The 18,618-nt window shown below is 34.3% G+C and overlaps 1 protein-coding gene across 10 annotated transcripts in view; it reads left to right on the top strand.

The window, feature by feature from the left end:
- PCDH15 (protocadherin related 15) overlaps window positions 1-18,618 on the top strand; it is a 1,323,555-nt gene that overhangs the window by 1,189,182 nt on the left and 115,755 nt on the right. For all 10 annotated transcript variants that reach the window (XM_037741275.1, XM_037741277.1, XM_037741276.1 and 7 more), the window contains 2 exons: window positions 3,180-3,289; window positions 4,595-4,735. In XM_037741275.1, the coding sequence (XP_037597203.1) occupies window positions 3,180-3,289; window positions 4,595-4,735 (251 nt within the window). The remainder of the gene's footprint in view (window positions 1-3,179; window positions 3,290-4,594; window positions 4,736-18,618) is intronic.

Consider the following 18,618-nt stretch of genomic DNA (forward strand, 5'->3'; position numbering starts at 1 on the left):
CAAAATATTAAATTTCCTTTGTTGATTGACAAATTATACTAGACTTGAATTATTCTACAGTAGCTACATACTGTCCCATTCCTAACTTCCATTCCTCTCCCTATTTTATATTCAGCCCATTTTATTCAATTTGGTTTTGTCCCTACCTTCTTTGTTCATCTGACTTAATGAATTCTGATTTACACCAACTCTTTCATTTCGTATTCCAAACATATATGTGACTACAAAGAGGGTATGCAATCTCCCCCCGTCATGTAACTGGTACTTTCCACAGCCTAAAACAATAACAAAATAATATTATTTTTTATTAATATTATAAATTGCAGTGTTGCCATTAAATAGAAATAATTGAGGTGTTGTAATCTAACGCTTATTGTCATAGAGGTTCATTTAATTCTTTTCAGGAGAAGATTGCATTTTTATAGTATGTTTTAATTCTGATAGAAACAAGTATACCAGAACAATTAAGACAAAAGTTAATGAGGAGAAATTTTGTCTAGAAGTAAACCCGTCCTAAACATTTACTAACACATAGAATTGTAAATGCTTTTAGTGGTATGAATAGGATTTTAATGTCTTCTTAAATTATGCCAGTTATTTTTTAGTATTATTGCTATCCTAAATGCACAGTTAAGGTTAGCAAAAATGCATGCAACATGCATTTTTAATATTTGAAAGCAGACAGCATCATTTTTCTTTTTCCTTTTTTTAAATTTTTTCAGATGTAGTCTTGCTCTATCTGTCGTCCAGGCTGTAGTACACTGGTGCAGTATTGGCTCATTGCAACCTCCGGCTCCCAAGTTCAAGGATTTCTCATGTCTCAGCCTCCCAAGTAGCTGTCTCTACAGGAGCACACCACCACGCCTGGCTAATTTTTATATTTTTAGTATAGATTGGGTTTTACCATATTGGTCAGACTGTTCTCCAACTCTTGATCTCAGGTGATCCACCCACCTCAGCCTCCCAAAGTGCTTGAATTACAGGCGTGAGCCACTGCGCCCAGCTGGACATAGCATTTTTTCTCATGTTAAAGCTAAAGGTGCAGATGTTTAGTATGTATAAATATTTCCATACTATATAAGGATTAGGAAACAGATGAATTATGGAAAGTATAAAATTTAGCTTCTGTCTTGTATGGTAACAAGATAGACAAACAATTTAAGTAATGTCTACTCCCACAAATAGGAATACAGTTTTTGAAAGTTATCCCCAAATATGACTGGCATGCTTTCTTGTATAAAAATTTGATAAGTAGCATGTATCTTAATCTGTCATAAATTAATAATCCATTGTTCAAATATTCAAGCCATCTATATTAGTTTTGTATTGCAGCATAATAATACCACAAACTTAATGGATTAAAACCACACATATATCATTTTGAATTTCCTGTAAGTCAGGAATCTAGGCATGGGCTAGCTTGTCCTCCATTTTTTGGTCTTCCATAAGCTTTTAATCAAGGTATCAACCTGGGCGAGAGTCTCACCTGAGACTCAACTACAAAAAGATCCACTTCCAAGTTCATGTGGTTGTTGGCAGAATTCATTTCCTTTGGGATGTTGGACTAAGGGTTTTTGTTCTTTGTTGGGTGTTAGCTATCACCTTGAATTTCTTGCCATGAGGACTGCTGCACATGATAGCTTACTTCATCAAATCCAGTGAGGGATATAGCCAATAGAGTTGGCTAGCAAGAATCTAGCCAAGTCATAATCTTATATAGTATATTCATTGAATTTACATGAGACATATACATCACATGAACACTAAGCAGAGGATAAAGTGCCCTCATTGACCAGAGATGGTTAATGGGTCTATGCATGTACCATGGGGATTGGCGAAAGTACTTGTGTACTGAAAAGGAAAAAGGCAAAATCATTGAAAACAATATTTGGATGTTATCAAAGAAGGCAAAATTAAAAAAAAAATGCAGTACAGTAAAATAAACCTAAATTAAATATATATTTCGTTTTTAAATGATAAAAATTAATTCTTACTCTTCAGGAAGAAGCAGTTATTGCTCATGTAATGAATACATGGACCACCATTAGGTGCTAGGGTATCTGTGAGAAAGATTGCTTTACATTTAGATAACTAGCCAATTAAGTGTATGGACGGCAGTAGCAAAAAACGAAGCAAATTGGACAAGATGTTTGCTAAGCCTTGTGTACAATTTATACTTCAGACTAAATTTGTATTTCAGGATTTGTTGTAAAAGGTTTCAATGAAAGCACAATGTAATTGCATAACATAGCTTAGAAGAACTACTGTGTACATTCTATTATTAACTTTAAAACTCTGTCGTAGAAATGGATAATAAAACATAAATAAATAAATACCACCACACACTATTAGAATAGGACTCTCATTCATTGTTGGTGAGAATACAAAATGGTACAGCCACTTTGGAAGACAGTTTGGCAGCTTCTTAAAGGACTAAACAGCCTTACTACACAATCCAGTAACCATACTCCTTATTATTTACCCAGAAGAGTTGAAAACTTAGGGTCACAAAAACCTACAGACAGATGTTTATAGCAGCTTTAGTGATGATTGCCAAAACTTGGAAGAACCAAGATGCTTTTTATTTATGGAAATAAACTGTGGATGCATTCAGACTATGAAATATTATGTAATGCTAAAAACAAAATAAGCTCTCAAGCCATAGGAAGATGTTGAGGAACGTTAAATGTATATTGTTAAGTGAAAGAAGGCAATGTGAAAAGGATACATACTGTATGAGTCCAGCTTTACAACATTCTGGAAAATACAAAACCATGGAGACGCTACAAAGATCAGTGGTCGCCAGAGGTTGAGTTGAGGGGAGGGATGAATATACAGGGCACAGACGATTTTTCATGACAATGACAATATTCTGTGTGATACTACATGAATGTGGATACATGTCATTGTACATTAGTCCAAACTCATAAAATGTACAACAGCAACATGCATCCTCATGTAAACCATGAACTTTCAGTGATAATGCATCAATGTAGATTCATCAGTGATCACAAATGTAGCAGGCTGGTGAGGGATTTGATCATGGAGGAGGTTATGCACGTGTGGGAGCCAAGGGTATATCAGAAACCTCTTATCATTCTCTCAGTTTTTCTTTGAACCTAAAGTTACATCCAAAATTGTACTTAAAAATAAATTCATCATCTTCTCTAAACCTGCAGACCTCCTCCAGTAAGTGAACTTGCCACCAAAGGGACTGTGGTTGGTGTCATTTCTGCTGCTGCCATTAATCAAAGTATTGTATACTCCATTGTTTCAGGAAATGAAGAAGGTGAGTAGACTTTTAGTTTGTGTTCTCACCATCAACCAATAAGTAAACTTAGATATGGACTAATTTCAGATTGAATTTAAATTGTCTATTGTTTTCTAATAAAATTGTGCTCTTCTTAAATTTGATAACCATCTATGCTGAACTTGATTAAAAATCCAGTTATGTTAGTTCAAGTGATTTATTTTGCCCTTAAGAAATATTAAGTATCTAATTAATGAAGGCTTGCCCTTCCCCTCATTTGATGATATTTTAATGACATTTCCTCAAAAGTAATGCATCGTGACATTTTCAGCTTTTGGTCATGATTATTGCCTACAGTAGCTTCCTCCTCCTCACTGTCTGTACCAACCATGACGGTCATACCTTAACTAATCCTGAAGAAATTTCAAGATTGTACATAAGCATGATTTTAAAAAGAGTTACATCCATGTTAAAAGCCACGCATGTTAGATGATTCCCCAAACAGTCAAATTAGACATACAATTAGTGATTATAAGTAAAAAATAAGTAAAAATTATAAGTAACAATTATAAGTAAAATTATTTTTGTCTTCTAATCACTTTAAGAATCATAGGAATTTGCTGGCCTCTGAGAATAAGGTTATAGCTCAGTCTTTCACATTAATCTTTGTTTTAGCTATCATCCACAGCTTCTCCTCTGTTTTTTTATTTTGGTTTGTTAGATAGCCTATCACATTGTAGGTAGTCAAGAAATAGTTAATATACATGTAATAAGTTAATCAATAGTAAATATTTTAAGAATGAGTGAATGTAAATGCTTCAAAGCAGTTTGTAAGAAAATTATAATGGCCTTTTTAAGCTTTTTAATGACAAACTATTACTAGGACATACTGCTTGTGCAGTGTAGCAAGTGGTCAACATCTTACTTTTATTGCCTTTCTTTATTTGTTACTACTGTGCTATTGTGGGTCCTCCCTAAAAATAACTAAACTTCCTTTTTCCCTTTAGTGTGATAGAAAACCATCTGAATCTAAGGTGTAGAATATATTATTTTGTGTTTCCCAAATGTAATTGACCACAGATCACTGATTTCCAGTATTATCTCGAAACAACAACAGCAACAACAAAAACCCTACAATTTCAAGGCAGACGTTAGTGAAATATTGATGTTGATCATTAAAAGCGTTGGAACAGTTTCCAGAAGCCAGCATTTTGTCACTTTCATGCATCATTCTAGTTATAAACAAGCATTTTTAGTGTTTTTGAAATCACAGTGCCTTTTAAAGAGAATTTCCTTCCTTATAGTGTAAAGACAATGACCAGGTAATTGTATTTTAATTTCTAGATAAATTTGGAATGAATAACATCACAGGTGTTATCTATGTGAATGGGCCTCTGGATTACGAGACTAGGACGAGCTATGTACTTCGAGTCCAAGCTGATTCCCTGGAAGTGGTCCTTGCCAATCTCCGAGTTCCTTCGAAAAGTAAGTTATACTACTTAAAGATTTTACATAATTGTATGGTGTCTTTGCTAATGTTTTAGTGAAATACATATGTCTAAAATATTGTTCTCAGTGGACAACATAGAAAGATCATTAATGCTCTGAGATGATCGCTTATTCATTTTAACTGCTGGTGTATGAATGCAGGGAGTCATTTCATACTCCTGAAATGCTGAGGAAATAAAACACTGTTTTCAAATTGTGTATACAATATTGTTAAAATACAACCACTGTCTGTTTATGTCAAATAATGAACCTTATTCTCAATTCTACTGTGAAGCTCTGGATAAACATTGGGAAATATATATTTTTAATGAATGACTACTAGAAATTGCCTGAATTGTATAGCTTCTTGTATTTACATATTTTCTTAGATAAAAGAATAATCTTAAAATTAGTGACTAACATTTATTGTAATTCATACGTAGCATCTTTGTTCATTTTTAATCCACACATATTTCTATGACATGAGAACTATCCCATTTTACAAATGAAAGATTTTATTAATAATTAAAAAGGTCAAATTTTTAAATGACAGTGAACGAAGAGTACAGAGATTTAAACCCATGGTCTGTGACTCCAAACTTCAGCATTTCTGTGACACACAGTTTACCCACACAGAAGCATGTAAAAGCCAATTTGTGAAAGGAACTGACAGATTCAGAGATGTTACCAATATTGGGATAAATGCTATTCTTTTCCTATCTATTGAGGTAATACTCTTTTGCATTTAAGCAATCATCGTTTTGTAGTCAAAGCAACCCTTTTAAAATCTAGGAGACTCAAGAAAATCAAGTTTAATTTAACTATTAATAGAATAGAGGCTCAGATAGAGTGTGAAGTGAGAAACGTGATCTGAAATCTTCCCCTGGAAACTATCCCTGGATTTCATTTCAAGCCACTTCATCAAGCAAGCATTCTTAGAAGGGGGAAGAGGGAAAAAAGAAGAGGGGAGAGCCATAAAGTAAGAGCACAGGCAGAGTGAGAGAAAGGAAAGCAAGACAGGGAAGGTTGGCAGTGTGGCTCTCGCCTGTAATCCCAGCCCTTTGGGAGGCGGAGACAGGCAGATCACGAGGTCAGGAGATTGAGACAACCCTGGAGAAACAAAGTGAAACCATGTCTCTACTAAAATACAAAAAATTAGCTGGGTGTGGTGGTGCATGGCTGTAGTCCTAGCTACTCAGGAGGCTGAGGCAGGAGAATCGCTTGAACCCGGAAGGCAGAGGTTGCAGTGAGCCAAGATCGCACCCCTGAACTCCAGCCTGGTGACAGGAGGAACAGGCAGAAGATGCAGGATAGAATTGTCTGTATCAGTTTGACAATTGATCATAAAAAGAAATCACTCCTTTTCATTTATCGCAAACCTCATTTACTGATTTAGTGTAGAGAGCTGCACAGTTGCTTGTAGAAGTACAACCAAATCATTTGAAAAATCAGATTATACAGGTGTCTTTGAAATTAAAGGAATTAAATTTTCCTCGATAATTATACAACACTCACATAATTAAATTGTTTAAAAATAGCAGATGACTTCGAGTTTCTAAAATCTTTGAGCTACAGGCAATTATGTTTTTAAAAATATAATGGATGCTTCAAATTATAAACTGAATTGGATAAATGAGGAGTCAAAAGGTTAGAGAAGCTCTAAATTATATAATGTAACCTATTTTATTGCAAATACAAATAAATGGTAAAGATTCATTTAAAACTATACCTGCAATCTTCTTCGGAACAAATGAACAGTTACTTGTGAAATGTAGCTCAAATATAACAGTTACTTAAGAAAATAATACCTGTGATTTCTCAAGTAATACCTGTGATTTTTATGAATAGGGGTACATTAAGTTTTCATATGTGAATATGATACAATTAGCTTCCATTACCTGAGTTTAAATGTAAATCTGAGGCTAATTAGTTTATCTCGTACACATGTGTATACTTGCTTGTGCCCCAGTATGCATGTAAAGGCGAAATCAATTCATGAACTATCCTATCAGAAATTCATGAAGTCTACAAGCTAAAATGTTTAATGCCTGACTCTTTGAATATTGTTATTAACCTTTTATGACTGACCTTTGCCTCTTAAATTTGAAATACAAACCCATACATTTCTAATTTGATTTCATTAATTAATAACTGTTAATAGCCTATAGCCAATCCCCAGCCATTAGCTATGCAAATAAGACCATTATGTAAATTAAGGTTAATTAATTAGGTAAATATTCATCTCTGCTTCAGAATTAGTTGCCCTACCACATATCGTTTGAATAAAGATAACAAAAATAAGAAATTTAATTCACTAAAGAAGTATTTTATTGTGACTTCTTTATCAAAAATTTGTTAATGAAATTATTTTCAAAGTAAATAATTTTGCAACCATGATGTGGTTAGATTTAACATTGAAATGTGAATTAATAATTAAAATGTAAAATTTTAGATCTCATTTCATAAGCCCAACACTAGGAATATTTAAATACTTTAACCTTTTAGTTGGAACATTTCAAACATACAAAAATTACAGAGACTTTTACAGTGAACCTCCATATATCAACTACCCAACTCCACATAATCACACCCTGGGAAATGGTCCTTCATCTGTGCTCTCAACTACCCACTTGCATTATTCTGAAGCAGATCGGAGTCATAACATTCAACCTGCAAATATTTTGATATGTATATCTTGACTCTTAAAACTTAATTAAAATATCATTATTACTTCTGCAAAAAGTAATAAATTTTTGATACCAACATATATCCCATTGGTAATAAACATACTCAGCTAATATTAAGCATATCCAGTTCATATTAGACCTTTATTTATATCAGAATCCAAATAAGGTCTGTACACTGCAGTTGGTTGATAGGTCTGTTAAGTGTTTTTCAATTTGTACGCTTCGCCACTACTAACGTCTTTTATTTGGCTTGATATTTATTTGTGCAAGAAATTACATTTCTGAAGCCTCAATTGATGACTGTCTCTTCACGTGGTCATTTCATATTCTTTCCGCTTCCTTTATTGCCAGTAAATAAGTAGTTTGATCTGGAGGCTTGATATTATCTAGTTTATTTTTGGTTTTATTTTTAAACAAATAAATCATAAATGACATTCACTCCTTCCTTAAATATTAAATCTCTTTGATTCTCTTTTTGTGATAGAGATAGTAGCAGCCACCAATGGACATTTTCTAAGTCTATTAATTTTTTTCTTTTTATTACTTCTATATTCATTAGCTAAAATATTTCTGTAAAGAAAATCTTCTCCATCGCAAATATTCAGTTACTCTGAGGTCCAGCACCTATAGGAAAAACAAGGAAAAAAGTTTGATTCTTTTATTATTTATTTTCAAATAATAAGTTGATTCACTATCATACGCAAAATGGGAATACTGAGATAACAAATATGTTTGGTTTTCAGGGTCTCTGTCGCACCTACTCCAGTCTGTTGTAGCTTAAAAGCAGGGATGATATGTAAAAGAAAGGGTTTGCCTATGCCCCCAGAAAACTTGTTTTACTGAAAAAGGCTTCTGTGGGCTGGATTTGACCAAAGGGCTGTAGTTTGTCCACCTTTGTTCTAATGCTTACATTTACATTATGTGATACATTTACCTTTTTTTGGTTTTTTGCACTGTTAATATCTTTCCTGTTGTGAGCAGTGTTTCTGCTTTATTCCTTCTATTTTCCCACACAGCTAATTGAAATTAATGTGGTTTTATCTCTCTTGATATCAATAAGCCATTCAGTCATTTAGTTCTTGGTAGACCATTCCCAAGTACAGTCCTCAAAGTAGGATTATAAAGCACTATTTCCTGTGTTTCTGAACATTAAGAAAAGCTTATCTGAGGCCTTTAACATTGAAGATCAATTTGACTGGCTAACTCGACTCATTTTCTTTTTTTTTTTAATTAAAAATTTCCTTCCTTTTCTTATTCCGTGAAGAATTACTATAAATAATGTATAATGACAAACTGGTCTTATTTCTGAATTTCCGAATAATTACCTTTATTTTTCCTTAGAGTTCAGTATTTTTGTCAAAATATTTTCCCATTTTGGTAATTCTAGGTCATTTTCTGTATAAATGTATAGCTGGTCAAATCTTACTTAGGGAATTTTTTTTTTTTTGGACTCTAGCTTTTATTATTTTTTTTTATTAATTTAGCATCTATTCTAGTGTTACTGGGCACAGGTTTTTATGCCCTTATGCAATAGAAACTGACAAGGCTAAGAAAGTTTCCTAGACTCTAGGCATTATTGGAGCTTATGCTGGAGCATAAGGAAAGCAGCCCTGAAGAGCAAGAGTCCACTTGCTGCCTCCCTGGAGATAGCCAAGAGAATCATTTTAAGGGGCCTAGCCATGAAGGGAGTGACATCAAGGCATATAGAGATGGGGAATTTCTAGCACTTGTACAGTTTGATAACATGCTTCTTCATACGTCACATGCCTCATTACATGTTACATCACCCCCACTGGGTATGATTTTTAGTAGTATAATGAATCTGGGGGTCAGAAGCAGTCATATCCTTAGCCCTCTGTGCATGTGGGTATTGGGGGCCAACTACTTTGAGTAAGATTCGTGGTGGAATGGCCCTCATCTTGGTTTCTCTAGATAACTTACAGCTTGCAAGCTCTTGTGGTCAGTCTGGATGGCATGAGTGGGGTGATGTTGCCAGATGGTGCAAGGTCTTGTGATTAGTGTGACTACAAGAAAGAATGCTCTAGCGGAGGTAATCTGAAGCCAAGCTCCATCCCTCCTCTGTCTCACTGGGAGATTCCTACTACCCTAGTGATGAGTCTTCTCTTATATTTTTATCACTTTCTCACTGATCTCTTTATATGAGAGTATTCTCACATTACTATAAAAAAATACCTGAGACTGGATCATTTATAAAAAAAAGAACTTTCATTGGCTCATGGTTTTGTTAGCTTTACAGGAAGCATGGTTCTGGCATCTACTCTGGTTCTATGGAGACCTTGGGAAGCTTACAATCATGGCAGAAGTCAAAGGGAGAGCAGGCACATCACGTGGCAAAAGCAAGGGAGAGAGAGTGGTGGGGGGAAGGTGCCACACAATTTTAAACAGCCAGATCTTGTGAGTAGTCAATGTGATGTAGACACCATCAAGCCATGAGGGACCTGTCTCCATGAGACTGATCTCCCATGTCCTCAGCTGCAGCACCCAATTAGGCTAAAACCTTCTTCCCTAGCAATACTTACTGTCTCAGTGATTGTCTTTCTGTGTGGCAAGCAGCAGAGCCTAGACCAAAATCCTGGTGTTTCAGTAACAGAGTTTACCACTCTGAGCACCATTACTCACAAAGAGAATTGAAAATGGTTAAGCAGATTGAAATTTAGAAGTGATTATGAGTATTTCTTTTGTGGGGGTAGGGTTGTTGTAAAAGTATACTTGAATTCACTTCAACAATATACATTTTCCAAAATCAAGGGCTGTGGAAATATCAGCCTTCCCTTCTCAAGTTTAATATTTGTAACTCCAGTAAAAAACACTACATCCTTATGTTGGCCTAGCACAGCAAATCCATGTTTGCGACCTGTCAGATAAATGTAGAGAAAAGAGCAGTGAGCGATTACAATGACTGGAGTGTTACATTATATTACAGCTACATCTAGGTAGGCCTGTGCTTCTACAAGTGTTCTTTGCCTGCAAAATTACACCAAAACCAACCCAAAGGACCAGAATTGGAATACATGTGAGTGTCAGTTTTCTTAAATCCTATTCGGTAGGATTACCTGAAGGGGTGATGCAAAAGGCAAAAAGTGGAGATAGACTACTGAATTCCCATTAAAATGACAAGCTGGAATTAACTGAGGTTACTGCAGGAAAGCGTACCAGTGCTGAAGATGCTCCCATTGGCCATGTCTGTTTTAAACCCAGATCTGACCCAAAGTGTATTCAAATATTTCACCACAGTGATATTTAAGTAGAAGCTTTGCTACCTACCTTACCTGCCTTTCCCCCATTATCTCCAAGGTCAGATGTTAGAAGTCTGAGTGTTAAAATATCAACTGCTAGTGTGTGAAGGAGGTAGTGGTTAGCAAAGAAAAAGGAAAAAAGAAATCTCCTACAGCCTCTTCCCCAAAGGCAGAGGAACTTCCATTAAAATATCTAAACTGGGGAAGGAGAAAAGTTTAACCTTTAAATGAAATTTGAAGTGTTAGATTAATACATTGAAGTAGAGAATCACTTTAAAATGCTTTTTAAAATTATCTTTATCATAGTACTTTCTATTCAAAAATTTCTTTTTAATTGTAAAAGTTCTTGAGCTTTTATTCAACAGCAGGAAAAATACTACTCCATATTAGCAGGATAAAAGAGATAGTAGAAAAGAAATAAATAGACTTCTATGTTTATATCCTATATGTTCATATTCAGCCTACTATTTCAGTGAGACTGTAGAACAAAATGTAGTAGAGATAGTTAAAATGAATTTAGTTTGCACAAAGACAGAAGTTTTTATCTGTTTTATTGATATATCCCAATAGCCTAAAATGGGTGGCACATACATATACTCAATAAAGGTTTATCCAATGCATGAGTAAGTCTGGAAAATTAAGGCCAGATTGTGAAGCGTTTTAAATATCAACCTAACAGTATGCAGATTTGCAGCATGCATACCACTCATACGACCTACCTAATGGCTGACTGCTAACTAAGCCTCAGTTCTGCCTACCCCCACCTCACCACACCTGGATGTGCAGCCTTTTCATGACAGTAGGTTAGTCATTACTACAGTATGCTGTATACAGGAGCCGGTATACTGTTTTAATCATGGGAATGTGCTTAGGAGCTTCCTCTCAGTACTTGAGATTGTAGGGACTCTGAAAAGCTTTGGGGTTTTCTCCCTGTTCAATTCAGCTAGAAATTAAGTGTTGATTTTTTCATTCCTCCTTCACCACAAATTTTCTGGTCCTCTAGACTCTACTTTTTATCTTTTCTTCCTGTCTCATTCTGTTAGGCATCCATATTTACGTTTTTTTTTTCCTCTCTCTCTCTCTTTTTTTTTTTTTTTTTTTGAGACAGAGTTTCACTCTTGTAGCCCAGGCTGGAGTGCAGTGGCCTGATTTTGACTCACTGCAACCTCCACCTCCAGGGTTTAAGCAATTCTCCTGCCTCAGCCTCCTGAGTTGCTGGGATTACAGGTGTCTGCTACCAGGCCCAACTAATTTTTGTATTTTTAGTAGAGATGGGGTTTCACCATGTTGGCCAGGCTGGTCTCCAACTCCTGACCTCAGGTGATCCACCCACCTTGACCCCGAAAATGCTGGGATTACAGGCATGAGCCACGACACCCAGCCCATATTTTCTTTCTTTTACTTCAATACTGAGCACTAATGTGATCAAATAATTATTTTCATTTTATAAAGTGTTACTGAGACACCAGATCTGCAAAGGTTACTGAGACATCTAGGTCCTACTCCTTACTACACAGAAAGCCAATCACTGAGACAACAAGTACTGCCAAGGAATAAGGCTTTAACTGGGTGTTGCAGCTGAGGAGATAGGAGCTCAGTTTCAAATCCATCTCCCTGATTGACTAAAACTAGGGAGTTTATATCGCAGGGAAAAACATGTAATAGCGTAAAAAACAGAAACGAGAGAGGAGCAAGGAAGCCTCTGGTGCAGTGATCTGGTTAGTTTTAGTTATTTGATACATTTTTTTAAGAGGCCTGAAGATCCTCCTTTCCTGAGGAAGGAACTCAGATAAAACAAATACAAGTTGTAAGCTTTAACAGCAGAAGGGCCAATTTCTGTGTTTATCTGAAAACAGCTATTGGGCTGGTTTCAAAAGGAAAGACAAATGTGAATGCATTGCTATTTCTAATACATTATTTCAAAATTATGAGTCATCTTGACTCCCTATCCATAGTCTCTTTATCCACAGAACAACTCAAACTCTCCTGAGTTTTTAGGATATAATGTTATTTGGTCCCAAAGAAGCTTCAAAAAGCCAGTGCCCAGAACATCTATAGAAACTCATGTTAATATTTCTACCACAAAGCCATTCCCGTTATTTTATTTTTAAGTAGAGAAAAAGCAGTAACATGCAACTCTACAGAACCGATTAATTTATGTAACTCCATAATTGAAGTGGTAATTTTTGCTTTATGGTAAAATTATAATTATCTTGAAACATGAAAAAAGAAAGCCATAGCTGTCTATAAATATGTCATTGTGTTTTGATTCAATAACTAGACTTTCAATCAGGAATAAATGACAAGACAATTAAAATAAACCTTAAACTGGTGGTAAAACAGTTCAAATGCTATTGATTATTTTATGTTTTAGCTGTAGGGTACAAGCTTGTAATGCGTTTCATTTTTTTTTATTTTTGTGGTTTCAAACACAAGGTCTCTGACAAATAATGTGAATGACTCTTTACTTATGATTGACTGACTTAAAAAAGCATCCTTGCTATAACTGAAGTAACAATATTGTAGCCTGTCATGTGTTATTTTTTAGTCCCCAAATCCCAGAAATGATCATAGCCTTATATTTATGCTATAAATATATGGACACAGTTTTAGAAACTGTATTAATAATTTATTACTTTAAAATATGGAGAACAGCTTATGAAAATTAATGTAATATAATTAACAATATTTTTTTCTTTCAGAAATCCTAGGCATCTTATATCAATATGTAGTTGAAAACATTGTACTTTCAATGAAATCAAAATGCATTCCAATGGACTCATGGCATAAAACTGTCTATCCAAGAAAAAAATTGCATTGTGCAAAATAGTTTACCTTGGAACTACAATTTTTAACATGGTTATAGACTGCTATTAATACATTTCTGAAACCAAATGCATTGAAGCAGTGCTCTTCCATTGATCTCAAATTGGTGTGCTGAACTGATGACAATGATACATAATCAAACTTTCCATAATAGAAAAAGACTATATTTCTACATGTATAGTATGGGGAAAATATATTCCATGAGGGAAACATTTTACATTGCTTACATGGGCAATCAAAATAGAAATATTTAAGCATCTAGGAATACATGAAATAGTTCTCCTTTAGTTCTCCTTCTTCTACCTAAGAATAAGCCTGGAACTAAAGACAGGACATACAATTTTCTTTGTTCTTGGAAACATATTCATAATTAATATAGTAAATAATTTAGATTTTTTTCTAAGTCTTTTTAGTCCAAATTTAAATTGGGAGATCATCCACTGAATGCCAAATATTTTTTCAAATTTTTGTTTTTCAGAGAGTATTAATCACTGACTGATAATGAGGCCCCAGGATTACATGATAGTAACTCTAAACCTCTTCCTTTAGAAAAACTCATATTTCAATGGAGAAACATTAAGCCCTATTAAATGCAAATGAAACTATGCACAGAAGAATTGGAATTTATTAAGTGACTTATGTTACAGAAATAACATTTCCAGAAATAGAAAACAGATGCAACTACATGAATAACATAGGCATAAAATGCGGCTTAGCAATCATAAATATGAGGGAAATTATCAGAATTTCCCTCTAAAGCACATTAATTCTTTATTATTGATTGTGGGTGTAGGCATTGGCTGCCCCCATTCTGTTATTCAAGAGAGAAAAATGGAAGACTGAGTTTTAGGAAAGCTCTTCCATGGAGTGAAGGAGGGAAAATGAATAGCCATTGAAGAGCCCAGCGGTAACAAGGGTACAATTTTTGTGGTGATGACCTGGTAACCAAAGGCGAAGAGGGTTTCAAGAAAAGTAGAAAATGGCTGAAACATCAGATGTTGCAGATATTCCAAAAACATTATGAATAAAGAAAGTACGTTGGCTAATATTTAACCTGGGCCTTGCAATCACTAAAGCTAGCAATAAAAGGCTTGTATGTGGAAGAAAACAGGGGAATTAAGTAGGTAAAAGATTTCTTAGTTTTAGCTCCATGACAATTTAAAATTTAATTTATTCTTAAATACTCCCTAATTTTGTCAGTGCATACATTTTTATAACGCATGCATTTCAATTTAATTTACACATTACTTCAGTGCAAAAACGGAAACTGATAATCTTATGATTCAGAGATAAGAAACATAAATTTAGCTTGTCATTCTTTTTAACTATTACTCAAAATACAAGTCTAGTAGTCAATTCTTCCCATCTAATTCATTTTGTATTCCCAGGAACTTTTCTAGGTTCAATTAATCAATCTTGTTCCTGTTTTTATCCCTCTTGGTATCTTGTACCTAATTAGTCCCCCATGTAATATCTTTAAAATAATTACTGACAAGTAATTTAGAGGAAATCATTATTTTAAATCCTGTCACTTTCAATTTTGAAAGTCTGTTACCAGTTATTTACTTACACCATATGCTTGCCATCAAGACTCTTTAATAGAGACTGCTATATTTATGTTTTATTAAAATATGCAGGAAAGTTGGATACTCTAACCAGCTTAGTGGTTCAGTTTTTCTTATTGATGATCCCTATTTGATGATACTTCATTAATGCTCAGATATGCATGAGCTTAAAGGACAAACAGTAAGGGAGAAAATTTATCAAAAATCTATACAAGGGAAAATTCTTTACAATTCAGATTATTACTTTTTTTTATTTATTTATTTTTTAGAGACGGGGTTTCACCATGTTGATCAGGCTTGACTCGAACTCTTGACGTCATGATCCACCCACCTTGGACTCCCAAAGTGCTGGGATTACAGGCATGAGTCACCGTGCCTGGCCCTAATTCAGATATTAAACCATTAAATTGTTCCCATTTAAAATTACCTTAGTAGAACAGCAGAGAAAAGGTAGATACGTAAAAATTTTGTATAATAAATTGCTTAAGATCCATGATTTTGGTATCAGACAGATCTGAATTCCAGAGCCAGTTTTGACCTTTACACACTCTCTAACCCTTATAATCTTCAACTTTCTATTAAGGTAAACATGTCTACACCTTATAGGCTGTTTGAGAATTTTAAGGGCGATCATATCTGAAAAGTACTTAATGTAATATAAGAAATATTCTATAAAAAGATATTTTTATTACTACTATCTGTGAAATGTTCGAACCACACAAAATTATATGTAGTAAGCACATACTAAATATGCATCATCTACTCCTTTAGATAAGTGTATAGAGAGATACCTCATGTTTTCCTCTGAATTCTCTATATTACCGGTTATTGTAGGTTGTGATATGTTAGAAAAGCAGCCAGGCCATCGTTTGAGGGCATTAGATTTGAGTACCCCTATCTCGATTGATAACTAGATAATGTATATACAAAAATACAACTTTTTCAAAAAATATTAAAATAATATAATAATACATGATGTTAAAAAAGAAAATATACTAAAATTTAATACTTATTAAATTTTGCAACACAAATTGAAAAATCTACATTTCATAATGTTTTGGGGAGGAAAAATTTCAGTATCTTTTCTGTAGATAAGGAGATAAGGTGTCCATTCTTTGCTATGGACTAAATTGATCATTCCAAACTGTTTCGGCATGATTAGTAAGTTGTAAACAGCAGGAACCACGTCTGACTGGCTTATTCTAAGGGAATCATATCAAAAGAATACTTGGTGGCTTGTACAAGCAAAAGAGAAATTGAATAGGGTCTAAAGAAAGACAAAAACATGCAGAGGCTTTCTTAGGCAGAAACTCAAGTAGTACTTCTTTTTTTGGGCTGTGCCATTAAGAGAACTGGGGTCAGTGACCATCAGGCAACTGGCCGTCAGTTCAAGGATCACACATTTGAAGGTGAGAGAACCTTATTGGCCTGGCTTGAGTCACACTTATCCTTGGAAGTGGGTAAAGTGAAGAGTACAGTAGTTGGCATTTCTATTAAGGTCATATGGAATGTGGAGGTAACAGTAACCCAAAGAGGAAAAATGGACCTCTGTGGTCAAAATAAAGGAGGAAGTGATATTGCTTAGGAAAATCAAAAAAAAATTATTACTAGGGCTCAAATGTGGTTGAATAAAGTGCTTGGTAAGCACTATAGGGGTTGGTGTAAAGGGGTGGCATATTACTTGAAAGTTATAGTGCTAAATTTTTACTTTATATCTTAAGGGAATTTTAATTTCCATTTATAATGTGACTGGGTTCATAGATGTAAGTAGCTGATTACTTCAACTTTTGAAAGTTCATCACTGTATGTTGTTTCAAAAACTATTTTCTCCTCTCAGAAGTTTGGGAGAAGATTAAAGATAATGCTTGGACTTAACGACATATTGCAAAAACTATGAACCCCTATTTTACAAGTATTAATTACGCACTTTCCGAAAGCTCAGTTTAGAATGTTCATTACACGAAGGAGTTGTAGTTAAATTGCTTCCACTATATTACTTTAAAAATCTCTGAAGAAAATGAATTATTTAATATGTTATATACCATATGACTAATGAACACGGCAAAAATATATAGATAATAATTAGATTGTGTTTTACAAGGTCACTTCTTTCTTTATTCATTGCTTCCTTGTTGAATCTTCAAAGTAAATCAAATATGCCTGGGGAAATATGTTCTTATAAACAAGGAAGAAAATTGTTATTTTTGGAGGAAAAAAATGTATACTTTACGAACAAAAGCCAGGGCTTGTTGATGCAGAAAAAAAAAAAAATGAAGGTTTGCACACAGTATCTCCACAGGTTCTTTAGACGAAAGAGATGATGCTATTTTACAGGAGGCATAGAAAGGAACAAATGAAGTTCAAGGTTTTTATATACATTATGGTTTATGACTTCTGTTTTCTTTCTGCCTCGCGTCTTCCATCATGATATTAACACTATTTTAAATTAGAAAAGTAGTACCGCTCAAAAGTAAAAACATATCATTAAAGTAGGGTCAGGGCCGTGTTAATTACTAATTTGTATCCTTCTATGGGTAAGCTGTACAATTTTACAGAAACTACATATCAGGAATAAAATATCGTATGCTGTTAACCGTAGTATAAGGATACAATACCTTCAGTGTACACAGTTAGAAATTTCTCAAGACTACACATAAGGTTTGGTACTGTTTAAATTATGAAAACTGAAGAAAAAAATCAAGTTTTGTTAAAAAAAAAAGTAGTATCTATCATATATTTTAAAAAATAAAATATGTAAAGCAGAAAATAAAATAATCTGTCATAATTTTGATTTCTTAAAAAAATTATATCTTTTGATTATATTGTAATATCCTAATATATACTTGTATGTATGCATACATTTATATGTACTTTCCCACAGCTTGTTCACTATTTTAATTAAAATATGCAAATTTTTGAAAATAGAATATATGCCATAATACTTTTGGGTTTTTGTAGACAACTCTAATGTTTTATAGGTGTATATGCTGATTATAAAGTTACACCTGTTTATTATGACATTTAATCATCAAGGTAATCTTATTGCTTGCCTATGGTTTATACATGAGAAAGCAGGCCCTTGTATTCAACTGCCTTGTTCAAGATCAAAAAGTACTCAACTTTGTAGAAATGTGATTTCTCATTTTGCATCCATACCGTGTTCACTTTGCCTCATGCTGTTATGAGGTTAGTGAAAGGGATATTTTCAAATAAAGGTATATAGAAACACTTCCGCTGGGAAGTTTTAGTTCCAACCAGATTATCTACATATTCCTTAAATAATTTTCCTGTTGCAGTTTAGAAGTAGGTTCACTTGGCCGGGCACAGTGGCTCACACCTGTAATCCCAGCGCTTTGGGAGGCCAAGGGCGGCAGATCACCTTGAGGTTGGGAGTTCAAGACCAGCCTGACCAACATGGAGAAACCCTGTCTCTACTAAAAATACAAAATTAGCTGGGCATGGTGGTACATGCCTGTAATCTCAGCTTCTCAGGAGGCTGCGGCAGGAGAATCACTTGAACTCGGGAGGCAGAAGTTGCAGTGAGC

This window comes from Cebus imitator, unplaced genomic scaffold (genome assembly GCF_001604975.1).
Source record: "Cebus imitator isolate Cc_AM_T3 unplaced genomic scaffold, Cebus_imitator-1.0 Scaffold97, whole genome shotgun sequence".
NCBI lineage: Eukaryota > Metazoa > Chordata > Mammalia > Primates > Cebidae > Cebus > Cebus imitator.